This window comes from Haliotis cracherodii, unplaced genomic scaffold, assembly GCF_022045235.1.
Source record: "Haliotis cracherodii isolate W230 unplaced genomic scaffold, xgHalCrac1.p SCAF_15, whole genome shotgun sequence".
Taxonomy (NCBI): Eukaryota; Metazoa; Mollusca; class Gastropoda; order Lepetellida; family Haliotidae; genus Haliotis; species Haliotis cracherodii.
The window spans coordinates 10,775,830-10,800,232 of NW_027266270.1; the positions used below are offsets into that span (position 1 = coordinate 10,775,830).

The window sequence follows — 24,403 nt, forward strand, 5'->3', positions numbered from 1 at the left end:
TAACGTCGCGTCCAAAATTATTGTACTTATATAGCGACGTGTGCATTTACGTGTGTGTGTGTGTGGCTGCTTGTACTAGTCCGGACTGATGCTGATATATAGTGCTAGCTCACTGAGATACCATGCAGTTTAACATGAATACCCCATTCAGACACAGTATACTGACTCCGAACCGACCACTCCTTGTTTTAGCCCCTTAATGCCGAGTGCCAGACAGGGTAACAACAAGTACCATCATTTAACGTCTTTTGGTATGACGCGTTCGGGGATCGAACCCCGGACCTTCCGCTCTCCGGGCGGACGCTCTACCACTCGACCACGGAGGCGGTCCAATCGTGCCCGAGTGAGTGAGTGACAGGCATGGGTGAGTGAGGTCAATGCTGCTTTGAACAGTGTTTGGGTGATGTCGTGACGTGAGGTTAAAGAGGAACTACAGGTATGATTCAAGTCTATCACCACTCTCAGTGAGTGAGTGAGATTTTACGCCGCTTTTAGCAATATTCCAGCAATATCACGGCGGGGGACATCACAAATGGGCTTCACACACCACTAGGCTACCCTACCGCCCCTATCACCACACTTACGATGCTTTAATTATTTGCAGCCTCCAGTTGTATGATGGGTATCAAACAGATGTTGGCTGTTGTTTAACGCCGCACTCAGCAATATTCCAGCTATATGACGGCTGTATATAAATAATCGAGTCTGGACCAGACAATCCAGTGATTGACATCATGAGCATTGATCCACGCCTTTGGGATACGAAGGCATGCATCAACAAAGTCAGCGAGCATGACCACCCGATCCCTTTAGTCGCCTCTTACTACATGCTTAATCGCCTTTTACGGCAAGCATGGGTTGCTGAAGACCTATTCTACCCCGGATCTTCACGGTTTGGATATCAAACTAACAGTTAACGAATACCCGTATTACATATAGACGCTGTTTCAGCTAAAACAATCTAATGATATCGTCTCGGATCGCGGATAATAGTCCTTCCTTTAGAGTAATTTGATTGGACGGTTATATTTAGCGATGGTTACAAATATGGTTCAAATCCGTGCCAGAATATTTATCCTCACAGAAGAGAAATATAATACCATTGATTATCGAGGATGACAAACCACCCGCTTACGTTTATCCAGAATATGCCGATTAAAACTAAACCGGATTAATGACACTCGGTGAAGCATCAGTTGACTTGTTTGATGACTTGTGGATAGTCATTCAGATTTTTTGATTTGATAAAATATCACGCGATAAAATCATTGCGTGGTTTATAAGAACGTTATTGAATCGCTATCAACCTCGGTCTGTATTATCAGCGCTTCGACTTTACTCTCCGCATCAACAATAGTTGGTTGCGCCCACGCCCCGAAGATATATAAATGAACTCAACGGATATTACTGGGTCATGGCGAGAGGTAAGAAAATACAGGCTTATTGCTAATATTTACATGATTTGCAAATAATTAAGATAGACACATCTTTCATAGTAGAACATCGGTTAATTTGAACACAATCCACACCAAAATCAGGACAATGATACATAAATCTGTTGGGATATCTATTTTATTTTGTAAACATTTTGACCTGTATGTGTATTCAATGTTTTTATTAATATTATCAATATGTATAACTTGATGTGACTAATTTTGAGGAAATATGTTTTTCTTTTAAGTTATCTGTTTGGCTGCGTTACTGTTCCTCGTCGACTTCCGGGTCAACATGTGTGTTTCCGGCCAGCTTGATACGACCGTGTGTACTCCGAATGTGAATGATTCAGGTATGAATCATGTTTTGGTTCTACAATGGTGGATAATTATCTTATGATTCATGTATTAGATACTGCATACAGTAGACTAGGTGTGATACACTTCCGGACAAAAGAAAGCATACACTTCAATATTGGATTTGACCAGAACATTGCAAACGTTATCGAAACGTAGATGAAAACAGTCGACGAAACACGGCAAGACATAAGGTCAAAGACACAACTATGACACCCGCTCCAAATAAATCACAATCGAATAACCATTTCTTGTTTGTTTCACTTTAATCCACCATGAAACACACATGAAACATGGTCGGCTAAATCGCTTATAGAGTTGCGTAGTTTTATCGTAGGTTCGAATCCCAATGTCCGAAGCAGTGACTATATGTCGTCAGCCTATATATAGTCAGGCCTGTACCACGCAAACTAGTGACTGAAGGCATGAGCATCAATCCACGCCATCTAGGTACGATGCAACACAATCAGCATACCAGAGTCTGACTACTCCCCTCTCCATCCTCCAACTACCAGCACAATATACTGGAGGCCTATTCTGAACGCCAACACCCACGGGACCTTAGTGGATAGAGGTGGAGGAGTGGTAGGGATGTGGTAGTGATAGAGGTAGGGAATGGGGGGGGGGGGAGGGGGTGTGTGGAGGAGAGTAAGGTGTGGGGGAGTGGTATGGGTGGGGGAGCGGTAGGGATGGGGTAGTGGGGGTAGGGTAATGGTAGGGGTAGTTGTAGAGGTGGGAGGGGTAGGGGCGTGGTAGAGGTGGGGGAGCGGTAGGGGTGGGGTCGGGGGAGTGGTAGGGGTGGGAAAGTGTTAGGGTGAGGTGTGGGTGTGGTAGGGGTAGTTGAAGAGGTAGGGGAGTGGTATGGGTAGTTGTAGAGGTGGGGGAGTGATAGGGGTAATTGTAGACGTGGGAGGGGTGGTAGAGGCGGGGGAGCGGTAGGGGTGGAAAGTGGTAGAGGTGAGGGTGGGGGAGGTAGGGTGGTAGGTGTGTGGGAGTGGTCGGGGTAGTAGTAAGAGGTGGGGGATGGGGAAGTGGTAGCGTATGGTAGAGGTGAGGGTGGGGGAATTGGAGGGGTGTGGGAGTGGTAGGTGTGTGGGAGTGGTGGCTTCGAGCTGAAACAGGATATGTGTATATCTAGGGGGGGCTTGAAGCAGGACATGTGTATATCTAGGGGGGGCTTGAAGCAGGACATGTGTATATCTAGGGTGGGCTTGAAGCAGGACATGTGTATATCAAAGGGGGGCTTGAGGCAGGATATGTGTATATCTAGGGTGGGCTTGAAGCAGGATATGTGTATATCTAGGGTGGGCTTGAAGCTATGATGGTTCAGAATGGTGTAGAAGGTTTTGCGAGATGAGGGTTTTATGGGGACTGGTGCGTGGGTTGTCCAGCGTTTGAGGCGAGTGAGTACGTGAGTAAAAATACTGTCCAACGGCGCATCAGCAATGCTCCAGCCATAGTTCACAATGAACTAATGGGACGATACTACAATTACCTATGTTCATTAATCTGCAAACCTAATACTCAAGTTTTATTTTAGATGTTTTAATCCGTAGTATGGGGGTTAAAGGAGAAGATCATCTTCACGTGAATGTGATAATCCCATAAGGTGTACTGCTTTGTTTCTAAGCCAGCGCTCTGCCGAAGCTAGCAGATACCTACCTAGCCCGAATGGAATGGAAACTCATTGAACAGAAGAAATGGGTGTACGTGGAAGAATTCTTTGACGGTCCGGGGAACCGCGCGGCCCTGAGACTGACTGGGGTGTACGACCCAGGGAAGGTCGTGCTCTTCATATCGGACTTTACAACCGACGAATACTTCACCATACAAGGTATTCCATTGGTTTTAGTCACTCATTCAACATAAGACAAAATATAAAAGGATGCCAAACAAATCTTTTTTCATGAGACGTTTAGAGGCGGTCGGGTAGCCCAGTGGTTAAAGCGTTCGCTCGTCACGCCAAAGTCCCGGGTGCGATCCCCGACATGGGTACAATGTGTGAAGCCCATTTCTGTCGTCTCCCGCCGTGATACTGCTGGAATATTGCTAAAAGCGGCGTAAAACTATACTCACTCACTGATGAGACGTTTTTTCAGGACATCCAGTATTGGTAGAGAACAATTATTTTTATGTTAAACCTGTTGGGTTCTTTCACACAAACCCAGCGAAACCTCATCAAATAGGCATTACCCGCGTTATGGATGGGTATGTCTTGAACAATGTATTTTTGTCATAAGCAGAAACCACATGTTCTTGCAACACCGAGGATGGATATATTTCTTAGCTTACTTATATGATACAAAACACAATACGCATGTATATTGCACAAGAGTGTATGTTTCTCAGGTGAGTGAATGTTGTTAAACGCCAGAGCCTTCCGTGGCTTCCGTGTTTATACCGTTCTTTTATTTCTAGATGGTATGTGTGCAGTGACGAAGCTCTCTGCCAGCGATACTTTCACGTTACCCTTCCAAAACGTCAATGGATCAGCAGGTGTGTATGTGTCGACGTTATTGAGTGAGTCAGTGAGTCAGTCAATCTGGACCACTTAACTATCTCGTGAAGATTCCATTTAGAATTCGTCTTCAGCAACCCATGCTTGTCATAAGAGGCGACTAACGGGATCGGGTGGTCAGGCTTGCTGACTAAGTTGATGCATGTTATCGTTTCCCAACTGCGTAGATCGATGCTCATGATATCAATCACTAGACTGTCTGGTTCAGACTCGTTTATTTACAGACCGCCGTCATATAGATGGAATACTGCTAAGTGCGGCGTTAAACAACAATTAAAACGTAACTGCGCTGTCCGTATTAACAGGGCTTCGTTATAAAGAGTGTCCATATGAATGTTTGCCTACCTTTTGCAGCAGAGGTCCTGAGCGTGCACAGAGCGATGAAGTTCGGTCAGTCCTACAATGAGAAATATGTGGGTTTAGCCACAGTGAGAAACATCTCGGCGCTGCACTTTGAGAGTTGCACCTACCGCAACGATACAAAACAAACGATCAAGATCGACTTCTACTTCTCAGGTAAATTTATATGACAGCTTTTATTTGTAAAGAATCATATTATGACCTCAGAAATCAAATACCAACACGTGTTCACCTTTTGTGCGATATGTCACATTTATTCGATTCGATTTGATAACTCTTAATTATTCATGAGTATCAAATCAAGTATAGTGTTGTACTCAACGACACAGGCCCTGGCACAAAAGGCAATTCACCTGTTCAATTATACATTTGATTTCATGACACAGTATCAGGTTTCATGTTTGTTATTCAAGACGTTACCTGAATATGAGTGAGTGAGTGAGAGAGGGGGGTTTAGCGCCGCTTTTAAAAGTATTACAGTTATATCGCGGCGTGTCAGCTTAATGTTGGAGGAAAGCCCGAAGTGATGCAGGTCTCAGACGTTTACCACTTCGGTGAAACCCACGAGCACGGGTATGGTGCTGACAAACCTAGAAACATAATCGGGGCGAACCGGGATTCGAACCCACAATCATAGGTTTCTGGTGTGCCTAAGGGACACAACTCTGCACAGCGAATCGCGGCGCCTTAGGCGACTGGGCCACCCGTGCCCCCCTACCTGAAAATATAATAAGTTGTATCACGAGGGGTACATGTGGTTTTATGCTTCCCGCGTTAGGTTTTTTATACCAGGAGTCGGAGGGACGCAGAAAACCACATGTACCCCGAGTGATCCTGCTGCAACGAAATTATCTTAATCTGCCATTGTAAAAGAATTAAATCAAATTCAAAATTGATTAAAAAAAAACATCTGTTCGATTGAACTTAAGTTAACTGTTGCTATGTCACGTGACTTTCATGGAGTGTGTGGCTTTTTGCTTCAAAGCGGTGTATAACGGATTTTTTCTCCTGCTGAGAAATCGACATGCAGCCTGTTTTCTTCGTGGCGGGGTATAAGGGATTTATTTTTCCGCTGAGAAATTTATTCCCTCCCAGGCGGGATACATCGTATTTTATCAAGATCACGCGAACAATCAGATTTTATGATTCTGACATTAAGGTATGATAAATTGTGCAGTTTTGATAAAGCCAATCCTGTTTTCTTGCTGTTAAACGTTTGATAATTTTTTGTGCTAAATATGTAACTTTACAATCAATGGTGTTAAAGATAACAGTGCTTTTCGCAGATTCCCGTCGAAAGCACGTCGTTATATAAGTGCAATAATCGTCAACGTTAAACCCCTAGCTCACCTCAATGGACGAGACATATATATGGCATACACTTATTGGTTGAAATATACAGGTAACATTCGAGGGAAAAGTTTTCATTTTTTAATCCTTTCTATCTAAAACAAAATAAGCTCATAGGTATAATTTATATACCATTAATCTGCTAATCTTTTCCTTTATTGTCATCTGTAGTTCAGATAGATCACAGGGGCGGTCGGGTAGCCTGGTGGTTAAAGCGTTCGTTGGCCACGCCGAAGACCCGGGTTCGATTCCCGACATGGGTACAATGTGTGAAGCCCATTTCTGGTGTCCCCCGCAGTGATGTTGCTGGAATATTGCTAAAAGCGGCGTAAAACCATACTCACTCACTCACTCACTCAGATAGATCACACACCCGGTATAGAATTCTTCAGGAACAAACAAAACAAAAAACATATCTGCATTTGTGTTAACGACATGTACACTGCATAAACATTTCGCCATGACAACAAAGAAAACTTTGAAATTAGTCAGTCTACATTGTCTTCAGTGCGACTTACCTATTGTAGTCAGTGATACGTTCTTCCCCTCCGATGTCAGCTGGTATGGCTGTATCAGCCTGTTACATTAGCCTTGCGAATGAGGTAAGATAATGGCCCTCAATTGGTCGATTATAAACTGGAGCCACAATGCGCTGTGAATGAACAAGTAGAGCAGTTGAGCGGATGTAATTGCTTCTGAAATAAACATCGGAAATAGCTCGCGCCAGCTATTTCAGTAGCTACTGACACTGCCTGCTTTGTTTCGGTATGGAATACAGACACAGTTCATGACTTGTGCCTGCATGGCATCATGTTTCAATATTAATATAAACTGCCTGGTGATAGAAAGTATACACTTGAAAATTGGATTTGAAGAATAATTACATGCGTTATCAAAACGTTATTAGGTTAAAAACAGTCGCCGAAACGCTGCAAACATACGGTCCAAAACACAACTATGATACTCGTATCAAATACATCCCCATTGCATAACAACCAAGCGTTATCAAAACGTTATTTGGTTAAAAAAAGTCGCCGAAACGCTGCAAACATACAGTCCAAAACACAACTATGATACCCGTATGAAATACATCCCCACTGAATAACAACCCAGCGTTATCAAAACGTTATTAGGTTAAAAAAAGTCGCCGAAACGCTGCAAACATACGGTCCAAAACACAACTATGATACCCGTATGAAATACATCCCCATCGAATAACAACCCAGCGTTATCAAAACGTTATTAGGTTAAAAACAGTCGCCGAAACGCTGCAAACATACGGTCCAAAACACAACTATGATACCCGTATGAAATACATCCCCATCGAATAACAACCCAGCGTTATCAAAACGTTATTAGGTTAAAAACAGTCGCCGGAACGCTGCAAACATACGGTCCAAAACACAACTATGATACCCGTATCAAATACATACCCATTGAATAACAACCCAGCGTTATCAAAACGTTATTAGGTTAAAAACAGTCGCCGAAACGCTGCAAACATACGGTCCAAAACACAACTATGATACCTGTATCAAATACATACCCATTGAATAACAACCCAGCGTTATCAAAACGTTATTAGGTTAAAAACAGTCGCCGAAACGCTGCAAACATACGGTCCAAAACACAACTATGATACCCGTATCAAATACATCCCCATTGAATAACAACCCAGCGTTATCAAAATGTTATTAGGTTAAAAACAGTCGCCGAAACGTTGCAAACATACGGTCCAAAACACAACTATGATACCCGTATCAAATACATCCCCATTGAATAACAACCATTACTTGTTTGATTCATTTTACCCACCATCAAACATGGGTGAATTTTTGTCCGTTTTGTCCTCAGTTCTTTGGGGGCGGTCGAATAGCCTAGTGGTTTAAGCGTTCGCTCGTCACGTGGTATGGTATGAATGGTTCGATTTCCGTATGGGTAAAGTGTGAAGCCCATTATTGTGTCCCCCGCTGTAATATTGCTGGAATATATATCTAAAAGCGGCGTAAAACCATACAGTCACTAACTAACATAACTATGACATGGTGCACGTGTTGCGTTTCGTCACTTTGCCACTTCGACTCACTCACTCACACACACACACACACACACACACACACACACACACACACACACACACACACACACACACATTGGAACAATGTTTGAAGCCAATTTCTTGTGTCCCCAGCCGTGATTTTGCTGGAATAGTGCTAAAGGCGGCGTAAAAGCCATATTCACTCACTCACTCACTCTTAGCTCTGTTCATGGCCATCCTTAAACACTAGTAAACATTGGTGTCCATATCAGACCGTCCAGTTTATTGGAACTAAACTTACCACATTCGAAACAACAGCTAAATTTGACATCAAAATGTTGCTATGAAAAACGACGTTGCGTCCATGTCTGGCTGCAGACGGTGCGACGCGAACCACCCCTGAAATATTCAATAATATGGAATTTATGTGACAATTTGACAATTTGGGTTCATGTCTTGTTGAAATATGGTAATGTTCATATATCTGAGACAATATCAGACTTAAAGTTGTGTTCATGTATGATTAAAGTATGGTAATATTGACTATATGTGACAATAGAACTCGGAGTTGTGTTCATGTATGATTAAGGTACGGTAACATGGCTATATGTGACAATAGAACTCGGAGTTGTGTTCATGTATGATTAAGGTACGGTAACATGACTATATGTGACAGTAGAACTCGGAGTTGTGTTCATGTATGATTAAGGTACGGTAACATGACTATATGTGACAATAGAACTCGGAGTTGTGTTCATGTATGATTAAGGTACGGTAACATGGCTATATGTGACAATAGAACTCGGAGTTGTGTTCATGTATGATTAAGGTACGGTAACATGACTATATGTGACAATAGAACTCGGAGTTGTGTTCATGTATGATTAAGGTACGGTAACATGACTATATGTGACAATAGAACTCGGAGTTGTGTTCATGTATGATTAAGGTACGGTAACATGGCTATATGTGACAATAGAACTCGGAGTTGTGTTCATGTATGATTAAGGTACGGTAACATGACTATATGTGACAATAGAACTCGGAGTTGTGTTCATGTATGATTAAGGTACGGTAACATGACTATATGTGACAATAGAACTCGGAGTTGTGTTCATGTATGATTAAGGTACGGTAACATGACTATATGTGACAATAGAACTCGGAGTTGTGTTGTGTTTGGCTCCAGACGGCAAGACATGGACCACTCCTTCTGGAGCCATCTTGGCGCCTATCAGAAGTATGATCCATAGAAAAATCGGCAGCGGCAGCGACAGCTTTGAGTCACACGAACAATATGACATCGTCTACTTCCAAGAGTACATCGATGACTACAGTGTATTTCAGGTACGTATATACATATATACTGGGCCCTTTTGAGCAGAATTTCGTTATGTCGCATCGTTTCAGCTTAATGTGGGAGGATTAAGCCTGAAAAGCCACGGATATGGTGCTGACAAACATAGAAACAAAACTATGGCGAATATAGGATTTCAACCCGCGATTATATGTTCCTGATACTCCCTAGGGACGCAGCTCTGCATTTATACGTATGTTAAACGTTCGTTGCACAAAAAGGCGGCACGGGTGACCAAGTCGTCTAAGGCGCCGCGATTCGCTGTGCAGAGTTGCGTCCCTTGGGCACGCCAGGAACATATGATTGTGGGTTCGAATCCAGCTTCGCCCCGATTATGTTTCTAGGTTTGTCAGCACCATACCCGTGCTCATGGGTTTCACCGAAGTGGTAAACGTCTGAGACCTGCATTCCTCCCACATTAAGCTGACACGCCGTGATATAACTGGAATAATGTTAAAAGCGGCGTAAAACCAAACTCACTCACTCGTTGCACAAAATGCTGATGTGGTGTTAAATAATTCTCCTTAACAAACCTTAACCGCCACGATTGGACCGCCTCCGTGGTCTAGTGGTAGAGCGTCCGGCCGGAGACCGGAAGGTCCAGCGCTCGATCCCCTGCCGCGTCATACAAAAAGACGTTAAAAGATTGTACTTGTTGTTACCCTGTCTGGCGCTCGGCATTAAGGGGCTAAAACAAGGACTGGTCGGCTCGGAGTCAGTATACTGTGTCTGAGTGGGGTATTCATGTTCAACTGTGGCATGGTATCTCAGTGTGCTAGCACTAAAAATCGGCATCAGTCTGGACTAGTTCAAGCAGCCAAACACACACATAAACGGGCATATATTAGTGCAATAATCTTGGACGCGACGTTAAAAACCAATTTCACCTCACCTCACCTCACCTTAACTAGGTTCATATTCGTGAGTGTCTTTAATCTAAAAACAACAGATTTTTAACATGTAAGTGTTCCAGCTCAAATAGCCTGGAGAAGGTATTCCATGAAATGATGAGGTCGGTATAACAACGGTTTATGATCTTGGGGCCTGTTAATAAAGTGCCCATTTTCGTGATATTGCTTGAATATTGCTAGAAGCTGTGTAAAACCATACTCGCTCACTCACTCACTCAGTGATGTAACTTAGTACTGTTCATAGAGGCGTTATACCAAATTCACTCACTCTTTAATGTATAATTTATTTTTTTCAAAATGACAAACCTTCCCCTCCTCTCCCCTTCTCCAGGGACACTCCAAGGCATGACTGTTGAATGTTTCAGATCCCGGGGGGTATCTACTGCGACGGGCGGAAAAATACGAAACCAACTCCTAATATACCGAACTACTTTACCTTCCGAGCAGAGATGGTAGTCCCAAGTTATAACACTATCGGCGCTTATGACGTGAGTCATAGTTTGTCGTGTTTTAAAATTATCATTGTCTTTTCTTTTAATATTATCATTTACAGATTAAAATAAATAAATGCAGCAGAGGGGGGTTGGGTGATCCTGGCACAGTCAGGCTGGTTAGGTTCATTATCAGCTCAGGGCCCTTGCGCCCTCTACACGCAGCCCAGACAGCGAATGGGACTTCTCCCAGGAAGCACTGCCTAGTCAAACCCACCCAGAACTTTTTGGAGAATGAGAAGATTCTCCAACGCTGCAGCCTTCTGCATTACGCAGATTGTCAGAAGTGCTGTATTCCTGGTAGCAAACCCGGGTTTCATTTTTGAGAAGTACTCTGCAGGGCTGCTAGTCTTCTCAACACACTGCACATAAACTCGATGCAGTGGTCGTCCCAGATTCGATTCCCCACCTAGATTCACATTGTGTGAAGCCCACTTCTGGAGTCCCCTCCACGATATTGCTGCAATATTGCAGAAATATTGCTGAACGGCTCATTCAATGTTCTACAATCACTGTCGTAGTCGTCGTTTTTTATATGATCATCACAAATAGTAGTATTGCTGTAATCATTATCATTAATAGCATGGTGGACCGTCAAAACACGCAAGAAAATATTCTGACCTTTGACCTTCAGGAATGGTACGACTACAGCCGGAAGATGGTGCGCATTGACTCGAAACCAATGCCAGGGGGAGTGGTCATTGTACCAATGGTTACTAGGAGAGACGTCCACGACTTTAACGCAGGTACAAACATACAGGAAAACCCCGTTATTCCGGACAAAGTAGTTCTCACTGAAATATTCCGTATTCACATATGTCCAGATTAACGAATTAAGGGTATATGTCAGTGTCCCTTTAATCATGTATAAACGTTCCAAACAGTATTTGTTCGATTGGCGAGGTTTCCGAATAAACAGGGTCAGGACTAAACAGGTTTCATTGTGGGATGCCGTTTGCAGCGAAATCCTTCGGATAAACAAATGTGCAGATTTGCGAACAGTAGATGTTATATTCTTTTATACGGACAGAGGTTCTCAACAACAGTCGTCCGGGATGTGAGTCGTCTGGTTTAACGGGGTCACGGATTATTGGTGTTTCCTTCGCCTTTTTTTCTTCTATGTCATTGTTTTAGTTTTGGTTTTTTTCGGTTTTGTCTTCACTTTGGTTTTCAGTTTCTTTGGTGTTTTTTTCGTATTTTTTTGTTTGTTTGTTTTAGTTCGGGATTTTGGTTATGAGGAGGGAGGGGAAGTCACAATCGCCTTATTCAGCATTCCCCACCCCGCACCCCCACCCCCAGCTATCCGTCAGTCCTCGTTTCGTTACCTTCAAATGTCAAGCTCTGTCTGGCTTGAATAAACGTTTTGGTTCTGTGAATTGAAATCCCGGCTGACATCCGTGGGATATCCGCTGCACCAATTGGCAAAAACTACGATTTCCGTTTTACGCAATGTGAGTGAGTGAATGTTGTTTTACGTCGCTGTATTGACTATGTTTATATTCAAAACAATGAGCCTGATTTTTTTTTAAAAAGAACACACAAGTTGATTGCGGTTTTTTTTTCGAATACCAATTGTCCTATATATATTAAATCAATTTCCTGAGGGAAAACAATGCATAACATTGGTAGAAAGTATTTAAGTGTTCTAGTGAAAGTACTGAAATCACACTGTCTGTAATAGGCATCCAAAACAAACCTATTTGGGGGCGTGGCCTAAAGGTACCGGCGCATCTGTCACGAGGGGCAGAGGTGCGTGACTGAGGTTTTCATTGGCTGATTCTTAGCGGCGGTGTGTCACATCAAACACTGTACGGGACCGGCAAATGCCTGAAATACATGGATAGCGATTTGCGTAGATAATGATTTGCGACAAATTAAATTCACAATACATACGTTTTTCCTTCACATCTCAAATTTACACAATTCACAGTCTAACTAAAAGTAAAGCAGCATTGTGATAATCGTCAACTGGTTTCTGGTTAGCAAGACCGGGGAAGACCGCCTCCGTGTTTTGTGGTAGAGCGTCCGCCCGGAGATCCCCGGCCGCGTCATACCAAAAGACCTTAAAAGATGGTACTTGTTGTTACCCTGCCTGGCGCTCGGCATTAAGGGGCTAAAACAAGGACTGGTCGGCTCGGAGTCAGTACACTGTGTCTGAGTGGGGTATTCATGTTAAACTGCGGCATGGTATCTCGGTGAGCTAGCACTATAAATCAGCATCAGTCCGGACTAGTACAAGCAGCCACACAAACACATACACGTGCATGCACGTCGCTATATAAGTGCAATAATCTTGGACGCGACGTTAAACCCAATTTCACCTCACCTCTTCTTGGGTAACATCAAACATCGTGGATTGGGTCATCTTTGGTGTTATTAGTGGTCGGGGATCGACTATGGGAACATTTCCAGTGAATGGAAGTTTGAAAGTCGGTCTTGATCATTAATTTGTAGCCGGCAAAAGCTGGAATATTGCTGAGTGAGGCGTAAACAATAAACAAACAAACAAACTTGTCACAGAATTACGGAGATCTATCGTCTACAAGCATTGACGTATACAATGTTGTACCTGACACGTCTCCCGAGGTCTTACTTTTGCCTAGGTGTGTCCTACATGGTTGACATGACGTCAGGTGACTGTCACGTGGCTCCCCTCTCCGCGGACATCTTCGACTCCAAGCTGACTGACCTCAACCACATCGCCATCAAAAGTCCAAAACAGTTCTTTGACTTCACTTCCGGTGTCTTCGTGTACTCTGGACAGGTTTGCATTGCTTAATCTGGTTCTACTGTTGCTCTGCGCAGCTACCTTAACCTTTTAGCCAACAAGAGGCGGACAAAATATGTGGTACAAGTCTGCACTATATCCGGTAACGGCGCGCATGTCTAGCCTTAATCGTGAATGTAAACATACATGGAGACATGTCTACACCTCGAACGTTTGTTTGGAACATAATGTTGTTAACAAACTGCTCAGTTGGTGTGAATTTGGCAACATTAAGTTTTCTTCATAAACAAACACCACTTTGGCAAAATGTGTTTTAATTCGACACTGGGGACTAAAGAATACATTTTTTAGTGTCATCCAATGGTAGCCGAAGAGAAATCTGCCTCCACCTGTCTGCATGTTTATGTAGACAGTAGCCCAGTCAATGAACTGCCTCCATACATTCGACACCACTCTCCCCTTTCCGTAACCTGCAAGAAGACTCGTCCCCCTATCGATGAACATTTTGTGCGAAAATACGACAAACCGATCAAAATGCGCGTATGATTTCAAGTTCTTCATCAATTAATCCCTCAGAAATTATTTTTGATTTTATATGTCTTGCATCTAAAAATATACCCAAGACAAAGATAAATGTGTTCAATCATGCTGTATAATTCCGCACGTCCCGATGTGCTTTAAATTGCATCTGAAATGTATATATATAGTGTATGGGGAAATATATGTGAACCATTACGCAACGAGTTGACAATTGTTTTGGGCAGGCCGGTTTGCGCTAAGAGGGAACCCGGTCGCAAAAATGGCCATGAGAGGGGCACGAGTCGCTATTCGGCTTGTCCCGGAATAACACGCGTTGGTCACGAATGGCCTCCATATTGATATTGTGCCAGTATTTGGTTTTTACCCGTTATTGACATAAATACAATGTAAACGAACGTCAATGATGTGCTTATGTTATAAGTCTAGATCTTTTAGAGGTATATGATTTGTGAAAGAAATGACTAAATTTCAAATAACATCCAAACATTTATAGGGGCGGTGGGGTAGTCTAGTGGTTAAAGCGTTCGCTCGTCACGTCAAAGACCCGGGTTCGATTCCCCACAGGGGTACAATGTGTGAAACCCATTTGTGGTGTCCCCCCGCGATGATATTGCTGGAATATTGTTAAAAGCGGCGTAAAACCATACTCACTCACTCACTCACTCACTCACTCACTTAACCTTTATGATACAGAAACAGCCGCGAATGGTATCATTTTTTAAATTCGATTTTATGTTTTTCAACTTGTATTTTAAAGTTATCTAACACATTGTTAAGTTAAAAGCTGTTTTATGTTTAGAAAACAGAGCGTGGCATTACCATGGATACGTGGATAGGGAAAAGACTGGATTTTCCACCGGGCCTCAACCTAACATCTTATTGGGAATGGTACTTCTCCGCTGTGAGTGGCTAACCCTACCTTGTTTTCTGCAAAGCATCTTTTTATGAATAGTATTATTTCTAAACGTAAGTTGGAGTCCAAGCGAACAGAAAAATTAACCAAGCGTTAAACCGACGTTGATAACTAAAAGGATTCGTTGGCATTTATAACTGTAATTGTTAAAAAAAAAAAAAATGTTTTTTTAGTTAAGTGTACGTTATCCGTGATCAATGCCATTGTTTTCCAGGACAAGTGGCTCATAAGCGAGTTCGGACCGTCTATCAGGAGTGCGCCAATGAGACTTAAGATCACCATACCCGGGGTACATATTATTTAGATTCGCTGGAGAACACGGGTGGCCCAGTCGCCTGAGGCGCCGTAATTCTCTTTGAAGAGTTGCGTTCCTTAGGCGTAACAAAAATCTATGAGTGGTAAATGTCTAAGACCTGCATCACTTCGGGCTTTCCTCCTACATCAAGTTGACACGCCGACATTTATCTGAAACACTGTTCAAAGTGGCGTAAAACAAAACTCACTCACTCACACTCACTTTTTTTTTTGCTTTTTTTTTTTTTTTTATTATTTATTTATTTAATTATTTTTTTGTTTGTTTGAACGAATTAGCATGATTTTTAACATGTTTTCATTCCCACCACAATGCAGATGTGTACAGTTAAGATTGTTTCTCTGTTAGGCAAATGCAACGTTCATATACAACATATTTGACTTCACGGAGGACGAGCCGGACATCAGTGTGTTTGATGTCTCGTACTGCTATGAGAAGGGAGACATACGTGACTTCCGGTTCACACTCACAGGTAGGTAACCCGGATGTCCATAGACTGAGCCCAGGAGGCTAGGGGACCGCCCATTTGTTATAGGGGGTGGGTCAAAGAAGATCGCGGGAGGGTGGGGGGGGGGGGGTCACCAAACAAAAATACATGCACAAATTTGGGGAGGAACATGAAGAAATTGACATTTTATAATAAAAAAGAAAGTGCTTTTACCTTCTGATTTTTCGGGGCCGGGCAAACAATTGTACAATGACACGGGGAGGGTGCCGCCCTGTAATAAATGGCCGATCACTGATATCTTATTCACCTTATTCAGAATACTTCATCATTTAATCGGGAAGGTTTTTTGTTTTTTTTGTTTTGTTTTTTTGTTTTGTTTTGTTTGTTTTTTGTTTTGTTTTTTTGTTGTTTTTGTTTTTGTTTTTTTGTTTTTTGTGTGTGTGTGTGTGTGTGTGTGTGTGTGTGGCTGCTTTTATAGTGTCCGGACTGATTTTATAGTTAGCCCACTGAGATACCATGGCGCAGTTTAACATGAATACCCCACTCAGACACAGTATACTGACTTCAAGCCGACCTGTCCTTGTTTTAGCCCCTTAATGCCGAGCGCCAGACAGGGCAACAACAAGTGCCATCTTTTAACGTATTTTGGTATGATGCGGCCGCTCTTCCGCTCTTCGCAGATTACAAGACTACCCAATATGCAATGCAAAATAGAAAATGTACCCCTTCTTTCCCGAAAACCTGTCTCCGTGCTTGGTGAATCCTTAATCTGTTGGTTCTTGCATCAAATCTGCAGACGCTTTTTCGTTTATATTAGACTGCGTTTAGTGCTGTATATTGTGAAACTACGAACGAATGAAATCAGCAAATTCCTTTCAATCCCAACATTTTCAGTTTTGTTGCAGGTAAATCGTGGGCCATCTCACCAAAACCCAAATTATTCAAGTACAACATGGCTACCGCGATAGCCAGGGCAATGGGCGTGGCTAGCCCCAGGATACAAGCAGCGCAGGTAGCGTACACGTCATCTCTGTGGTAGGAGCAGATGTAGTAGTAGACGACGTAGCAGTTATTGTAGATGTAGTCATAGAGCATATTTCAGCTTAATGTGAGAGGCATGGTGGCGGTGGTAGTAGTAGTAGCAGCAGTAGTAGCAACGGGAGTAGTAGTAGTGACAGTAGTAGTAGAAGCGGCAGCAGTAGTAACACTAGCAGTGGTTGTAGGGGTAGCAGTAGTAGCGGTAGTAGCAGTTGTAGTTGTAGTAGCAGTAGCAGCAGTAGTAGTAGCTGCAGTTGTAGTAGCAGTAGTAGTAGTGGTAGTAACAGCAGTAGAAGTGGTAGCAGTTGTAGTAGTGGTAGCAGCAGTAGTAGGTATCAGCAGTTGTAGTAGTAGTTGTTGTAGCAGTAGTAGCAGCAGCTGTAGTCTGGTTGTTGAGTCAGACGTTGTAACAGTGGTAACAGAACAAGCGATATTGTTACAGGAGTAGTAGTTGCAGAGTGAAGTGGATATTGCTTTACGCCGCATCATGGATGTTACAGCTGGTAGTTGTTATTGTAGCAGCAGTACCAGGGGGGTCTGGGGCATTTAATATATAAAGGAAATATTGAAAAAATAAAATGTTCGCAAAGTTTATACATGAAATATCCGTTTGGCATGCTGCATGATGTGAATAATAAGGTTAGTTAAACAATACCTAACTCGCGTCAGAGTGAAAAGTGTAGCTCTTAAAGTTGGTTAGTTTGTTTGTTGTTTAACGCCGCACTCAGTAATATTCCAGCTATATGACGGCGGTCTGTAAATAATCGAGTCAGACAATCCAGTGATTAATATCATGAGCATCGATCCAGGCAGGTCTTAAAGCAGTGACCCAGACCATATTCTGTACCTCACTGACCCCTCCAGTCGGTCCGTATTTAATACTCCAATCCTATTTTGTAGGCGGACTTTGACAACAAAGGCGTGTACGTCCTGTTCACGTTGCTGGGGCCGCCTCCGGTCAAAGGTGACACCGGTAACCCCATCAACTCCGTGAGCTCTGACACCGCCGCCAACAACTTCCGCCAATCTCTGGACTCTGGCCAGTTTTCATTTCAATCGACCATTGTCAAGCCTTCCTCGGGGCAGGTACGCCACAGCTGGATGTGTCTGGAAGGATGGTTTAAGCAATGTTTCAGCAACGTTTCAGCAGTGTTTCAGCAATGTTTCAGCGGTGTTTCAGCGGTGTTTCAGCAATGTTTCAGCGGTGTTTCAGCAATGTTTCAGCAGTGTTTCAGCAACGTTTCAGCAGTGTTTAAACAATAAAATGTTTATGTAACCAATACCCATAATTTTGCCATAAGATACGATTAAAATGTGTGACTATTTGATTGTGTGTCATCGTACCCTCAATGGCAAGGACCGTTACTCATGCTATCAACCACTGGCTTACCAGGCCTAAACTCGGGTATTCAAAGGTTGTCGTCATGTAGTTTGAACATTGCTGAATAAACAGTTACTGAACATTAATATATGACATTATCCCCATGTGTTTCCGACGACTGTGAAACATTCGTAGTTTTCTCGCTAATCACAAGAACAACTGTAAAACATCTCACTCACTCATAAAGTGCACTTATAAAGACGACTTTATCTGAAAAACAAGCCATCATCTAAATATTTCCAAAGTCAGGATGATGCCACACTCCTTATTATAACACGAGTAATCGTGACAAACATGGCCATCCGAAAATGTATAATGTCCGAAAACCTATGATCCAACGATAATTAAGCATTTGTTTTGAAATCAAAACAGTGTCTCAAAGTCAGGGCCAGCCGATCGTCAGTGTGATACGGTAATTGGAATATTTCAAAACAAAATGATTGTGTTGGTGACAACTGTGTTAATTTTCATCCACAGCAAACCTTTACTTACACGGGAGTACCACACTCCATGAAGGAAGTGATCAGGTCATCTAACGGTACTCTAACTGACCTCGTAGATACAACTACTTCCGGGTCAACCATGGCCGCGCCCACTTTAAGGCAAAGGATCACAGTCCAGCCTCCTGGTCCTACACCAGCGCCAACACACCACAGCAGTAAGTGTGAACTGTTTCCACCGTGGAATCGCAATGTGGACACCGATCTAGTTTGTCCGAATATTCACACTGACAACATACACTGAATGTTTGATAAAACGTTATGGCCCAGAGAGTGGCAGTGTGGTTCGACCCCTGATCGTGTCATCCCACCCTCACACGTAGTCTGTATGGTCCATACTATCCCTGTATTATTCTACTATGGAAATACCATCAGTTAAACTGGTTGCCGGCCTTCTACGCGCATCCTCAGCTAATATTGTGATACGGAGAGACTGAGCCCACCTAAGGTCGTCGATATATGACTGAAACATTGTCATTACGGCGTTTAATTCTCACTCACTCACTCACTCACTCACTCACTCACTCACTCACTCACTCACTCACGGATTTGGATAATCAAGACTAAAAACGTAACCAGTAACCCGTGAATATTTGAAATAAAAATGGACCGCTTCCGTGGTCTAGTGGTAGAGCGTCCGGCCGGAGAGCGGAAGGTCCGGGGTTCGATCCCCGGCCGCGTCATTCCAAAAGACGTTAAAAGATGGTACTTGATGGTACCCTGTCTGGCGCTCGGCATTAAGGTTAAAGCAATGACTGGTCGGCTCGGAGTCAGTATAGTGTGTCTGAGTGGGGTATCCATGTTAAACTGCGGCATGGTATCTCAGTGGGCTAGCAGTATAAATCGGCATCAGTCCGTACAAGCAGCCACACACACACGTACATGCACATCTCTATATAAGTGCAATAATCTTGGACGCGACGTTAAACCCAATTTCACCTAACCTCAAATAAAAATACAGGTACTATTGCCGTACATGTACTTGGATTGGTTACCCGCGAAAGGGGCGGTGGGGTAGTCTAGTGGTTAAAGCGTTCGCTCGTCACGCCGAAGACCCGGGTTCGATTCCCACAGGGGTACAATGTGTGAAGCCCACTCACTCATTCATGAGGCGTTTTTTCAGGACATCCAGTATTTGTAGAGTACAATTATTTTTATGTTAAACCTGTTGGGTTCTTTCACACAAACCAAGCGAAACCTCATCAAATAAGCATTACCCGCGTTATGGATGGGTATGCCTTGAATAATGTATTTTAGTCATAAGCAGAAACCACATGTTCTTGCAACACCGAGGATGGATATATTTCTTAGCTTACTTAAATGATACAAAAAAACAATACACTCCTTGTAAAGAATATCTCATAGATGGACTGGTTGTATTTGTGTGTGATCGTACCCCGATGGCGTGTATGATTTTTCTCAAACACATGTTTGTCTGATCCACGACCAAGACTCACGTTCCTTTTGGATGGAATATACAAGTTGTGAAACTGTTTTATTAAAACGGTTTATTTTCATAGATTGTTGACAACAGACATTATGTTTTCATGGTATGACTGTTCTGATGAATAAAGGATACACAATATTTATCGTAAATTGACGACATCAGAAGTAACTGGCATTTCCATTGTTTTCCAGGTCTGGTGGGTTCACCGTCGGGCTGGCAAGGAGGTAAAGTTAAATGGCTTAATAAGTAATTTATGAATAATATTGTCCATCTTTGTTGTAAATTACAGTATCCTATTTGTGAGTGGTCGGTGGTTCGATCCCCGCCGTAAAAAAACTTTACACGATGATACTTGTTGTTACCCTGCCTGGCATTAAGGGGATCAAACAAAGACTGGTCGGATCGGTGTCAGTGTACTGTGTCTGAGTGGGGTGTCCATGTTAAACTGTGGCATGGTAAGTTTAAAACCGTCATAAGTTTGGATTGGTATCAGTATCAGAGACTAACAATATTTCTCCATAGTGTCGTTGGGTTTTTGAAACCTTACGTCGTCCTTACCTTTATACAAATCGTAGTTAACATAAGTGGATAGATTATTTACTGTATATATCCGTGCAAGTACAAGCAGCCCCCCCCCCCCCCCCCCCCCCCACAAACACACACTCACTCACTCACTCACTCACTCACTCTCTCTCACACACGCACAAGCACACGCACACGCACACACGTCGCTATACAAGTGAAATTATCTGGAATGCGGCGCCAATCACGACCTGTAAGCCGATAAGTTCGAAAATATCCAGATGATAAAGAATTTGTAAGAAATAGTATTTCAGTAAAACCAGATATCAATAAATATTAGAACTCAATTCCCTACCTTATGGGCATCATCTAAACCCACGACTATGGTATTTCGTAGTCCCCCCACACAACACGGGGCGGTGGGGTAGCCTAGTGGTTAATGCGTTCGCGGCGAAGGCCCCGGTTCGATTCCCCACATGGTACAATGTGTGAAAACCATCATTGGTGTTCCCCGTCGTGGCATTGCTGGAATATTGCTAAAAGCGGCGTAAAAACATACTCACTCAAGCAAACGATGCCCAGAAGATGAGTAAGGCGTGGATGATGAAGATGCTTCACGTTGTTTACGTTAATAATAATTATACAAATCGGAAATATCCATTGCACAAAGATTACTTTGTTTCAGGCTCCGTTGCTGGTATAGCCATTGGCATGACCGTCCTTGGATTATTTCTGGGAGTAATCTCAACCTTTGTGGCGTTGAAATTAAAAAGGAAATCTGACGAAATGACAGACACTCTAGTTATGAATAAAATAAATGAATAACTCAAATATGCCTGCAAGATGTACGCTTTGACATTGAAATCATTTGAGTAAAGTTTCGGAAGAAAATTAAAGAAGAGTTAAATAATATAATTCACATTTGTCCATCAACCTAATTGAACGAATTTATTCCTTTACTTATGGAAAAAACATCGCGTTAGTAAAAACTAGCAATTTACCTATACTATTGCAATGGCATAAAACATTTGAAGCCTGGCTTTTTTATATTGTGTATGTTTTGTTCTGATTAATGTCGCTCAAATAAGCCCAAATTACACTCTGTTTATGTACATATGTGAATATGTATACTATATCTGATATTTGTAGATATTGTGAGAACGTGTTAACATTAAACAATGAAATAAGGATTTTGTGTTTTTGATCATGTATATTATTATAACGACATGTGCAAAGTCGTTTAACACAGCAACAGTGCAGCTATACCACAGTTGCTGATAGAGTGAGTGAGTGACTAAAGTTTAACTCCACTGAACAGTGTTTCAGTGATATCACGGCGGGTCATGATGTTGGAGGGAAGCCCGACGCCACGCCGATCTCACATGTAGATGTTTACTCATGCTGACAAACTAGAAACATAAGATCCTGGCACGCCTAAGGGACGCAACTCTGTACTCTGAGCCACTCATTGCATAAGTAGGGTTTGCAGCGCACTACTATAGCTACAAATCATAACAAATTATTAATATCTTCAGTGGTCGCCACGGCGCCTGTCCCTTCATACGTCAAGCCGCAAGGGGCGTGGCCAAAGGTCACGTGGCACATTAGAATCAAGTTTATATCACAGATGTGTTACCTTGAAAAACATGTTTATAAAAGTATTCATCTACCTAGTCAGTTTTTGAAACAACACAAGAAATAATAATACATTTTAAATGGCAGAATACAAAGTACAACCAACAATGCTATTCGCGACACATTTTCTTAGAGGTGTGTTTATTCCTAATACAGAACGTGATTTGCGAGTGCACGTGCCGTTCCGGAAGTTCACGCTTTCTACGTGGTTCACATCAAGGAGCGGCGTTTCCTTTTATTAAGTAGGCCCATCCATATTATAAGAGGTTCAATTCTTAGAATACTTATTGCAATGAAAAGTGTTCAATAGCTTTGCAAAGCGATTTGTAAGAGGTTTTAATTGTCATGCCATGTGCGTGTCTGCGTCTGTGTCTGCGTGTGTCCCGTAATATAATCGAGACATTGCTATGAAATATAAGTTTTCACTCACTCACTCACTCGCTGAACAAACACTCGGTAACATAAAACTGAACAACGTTGAATCACCTTTTCAACAGTTTAATCATTTATATACTGAAGAGAGAAAATAAGGGAAGGACTAAAAAGGTACATATTTGTATGTTAAAATTTGTATGTTCTAAACATTTCAAAGGATATATGACAATGTTGTGAACAGATACAAACTTACTTGCTTTGTTGACATTCAGTTGTAACGTAAACATTAATCTGCAATATGTGTACGTGTTCCCTAAGTTTCTTCCATCAGTATATATTTCAACAAGTATTGTACATACATATCAGACAAATTATTATTTTCAAAGTAAACATATCAAATAAAGTGCTCTATATCACAGAATATGCATATGCTTGTAATCGACAGGATGCATTCAACTGACAACAAATGAGATAGATGTTATCTCCAATCACGTTATTTTTATTTTGCTCACAAACCATGACGTCACATTATTCGGTGTTCAGTACAAGGACACTGTGGGGGCGACTGGGAGAAGTGGCCCGTGTGGTTGGGTAGACTTATAGAGTGAGTGAGTGTGTTTAGTCAACCATAAATACGACCCAAAGTCGCATAAGGAATCACGACCCGCACAAATCACAAGCCAAAAAGACCAGAGCCCATTTGCACAAAGCGATCTTAGCGCTAAGATGATTGTAACTCCCATACTTAAACATAGGCTTACAATAGTTGTAGCGCTAAGATCGCTTTGTGCAAGTTTGCCCGGGACACAAATGGGTTTGATTTGACCTTGTCAAATCAGACCCAGAAAGAGGACCGCCTCCGTGGAGAGAATGAGAGAGAGAGAGAGAGAGAGAGTCAAACGCCGTTGTGTCGAAGTTGAAGGGACCTACGTACACACTTCGAGTTATCCGAGGTTCGACACAACCGTGAATTTTGAATAAAGAAGAAATAAGCAGGGACCAAGCCTTTACTTCAAGACAGCCGTAAATTCGACACATCAAAGTTCGCGACAAAGGTGTCTCCTCGAGACTGTATATTAATATATATCATATATTATAAAAAGGGTATACATATACATTGCGGGTACAGTTTGGATTCGTAAGTAATCATATTCAAGTGTGCGATTGTTGTACATTCGAGGAGCATCGAACCCGGTCCTCTATGCACGTGATGAAGAACGCACTAACCACTTGGCCACCTGACCACCCCTGTAGTGTGGAGACAAAAGCAATATGAGTCTGACAATGTAAATGATAGGTACCAGCAGCACATACACCATCCAGCCCAAACAAACTCAATCCCACCAACCATCCCATCCAACAACAAACATTCAAACTCCATCCACCGAAACATTTAACCCCAAGCATATCACCCCGAAAACAGATCAATCGCATCCAATTTAACTCTACTACGCAAAATATGTTAAACAACACTCGATTCTTTCACATGGCTATAGTTAATCTGGCGATCATGCCATGACAGATTAATTATACATGTGGTCTTGTAAGAATTGGGTTTGTTTAACTTCTTTTCAGTAGCATACATTAAACCCCAGTACTTCCGTGAGAGAATAGGGTGGTTACAGTGTGTGACCTGCCTGATTGCGTGTCATCGTACATGGCAGCGTGAATTGTTGCTCATGCTGTCAACCACTCGTTTGCCCGGTATAAATTTTTAATGCACAGGTCCCTGAGATATAGCTGGAATA

At 42.5% G+C, this 24,403-nt stretch overlaps 2 protein-coding genes across 2 annotated transcripts in view; one reads left to right on the forward strand and one right to left on the reverse strand.

Moving 5' to 3' along the window:
• LOC139462272 (myosin light chain kinase, smooth muscle-like) overlaps positions 1–6,556 on the reverse strand; it is a 102,640-nt gene extending 96,084 nt beyond the window's left edge. The window contains exons 1-2 of the mRNA XM_071243870.1: positions 6,537–6,556; positions 4,654–4,705 (exon numbers count right to left, since the gene is read on the reverse strand). The gene's annotated coding sequence lies outside the window, so the exon portion shown is untranslated. The remainder of the gene's footprint in view (positions 1–4,653; positions 4,706–6,536) is intronic.
• Positions 1,394–21,796, forward strand: LOC139462273 (uncharacterized). Its single transcript, XM_071243871.1, has 17 exons — positions 1,394–1,424; positions 1,682–1,786; positions 3,421–3,624; positions 4,209–4,286; positions 4,663–4,824; positions 9,246–9,403; positions 10,690–10,812; positions 11,450–11,561; positions 13,419–13,579; positions 14,883–14,984; positions 15,211–15,285; positions 15,658–15,781; positions 16,663–16,769; positions 17,696–17,881; positions 18,654–18,834; positions 20,315–20,347; positions 21,331–21,796. Exons 1-17 carry the CDS (start codon positions 1,415–1,417, stop codon positions 21,468–21,470), a joined length of 2,061 nt encoding a protein of 686 aa, XP_071099972.1. The 5' UTR covers positions 1,394–1,414; the 3' UTR covers positions 21,471–21,796.
• Positions 21,797–24,403: the final 2,607 nt, after the last annotated feature.

Coding starts and splice junctions, on each gene's coding strand:
- LOC139462273 (XM_071243871.1), top strand. Junction 14,985..15,210: donor GGGAATGGTACTTCTCCGCT/GTGAGTGGCTAA, acceptor ATTGTTTTCCAG/GACAAGTGGCTCATAAGCGA. Junction 18,835..20,314: donor AGCGCCAACACACCACAGCA/GTAAGTGTGAAC, acceptor ATTGTTTTCCAG/GTCTGGTGGGTTCACCGTCG.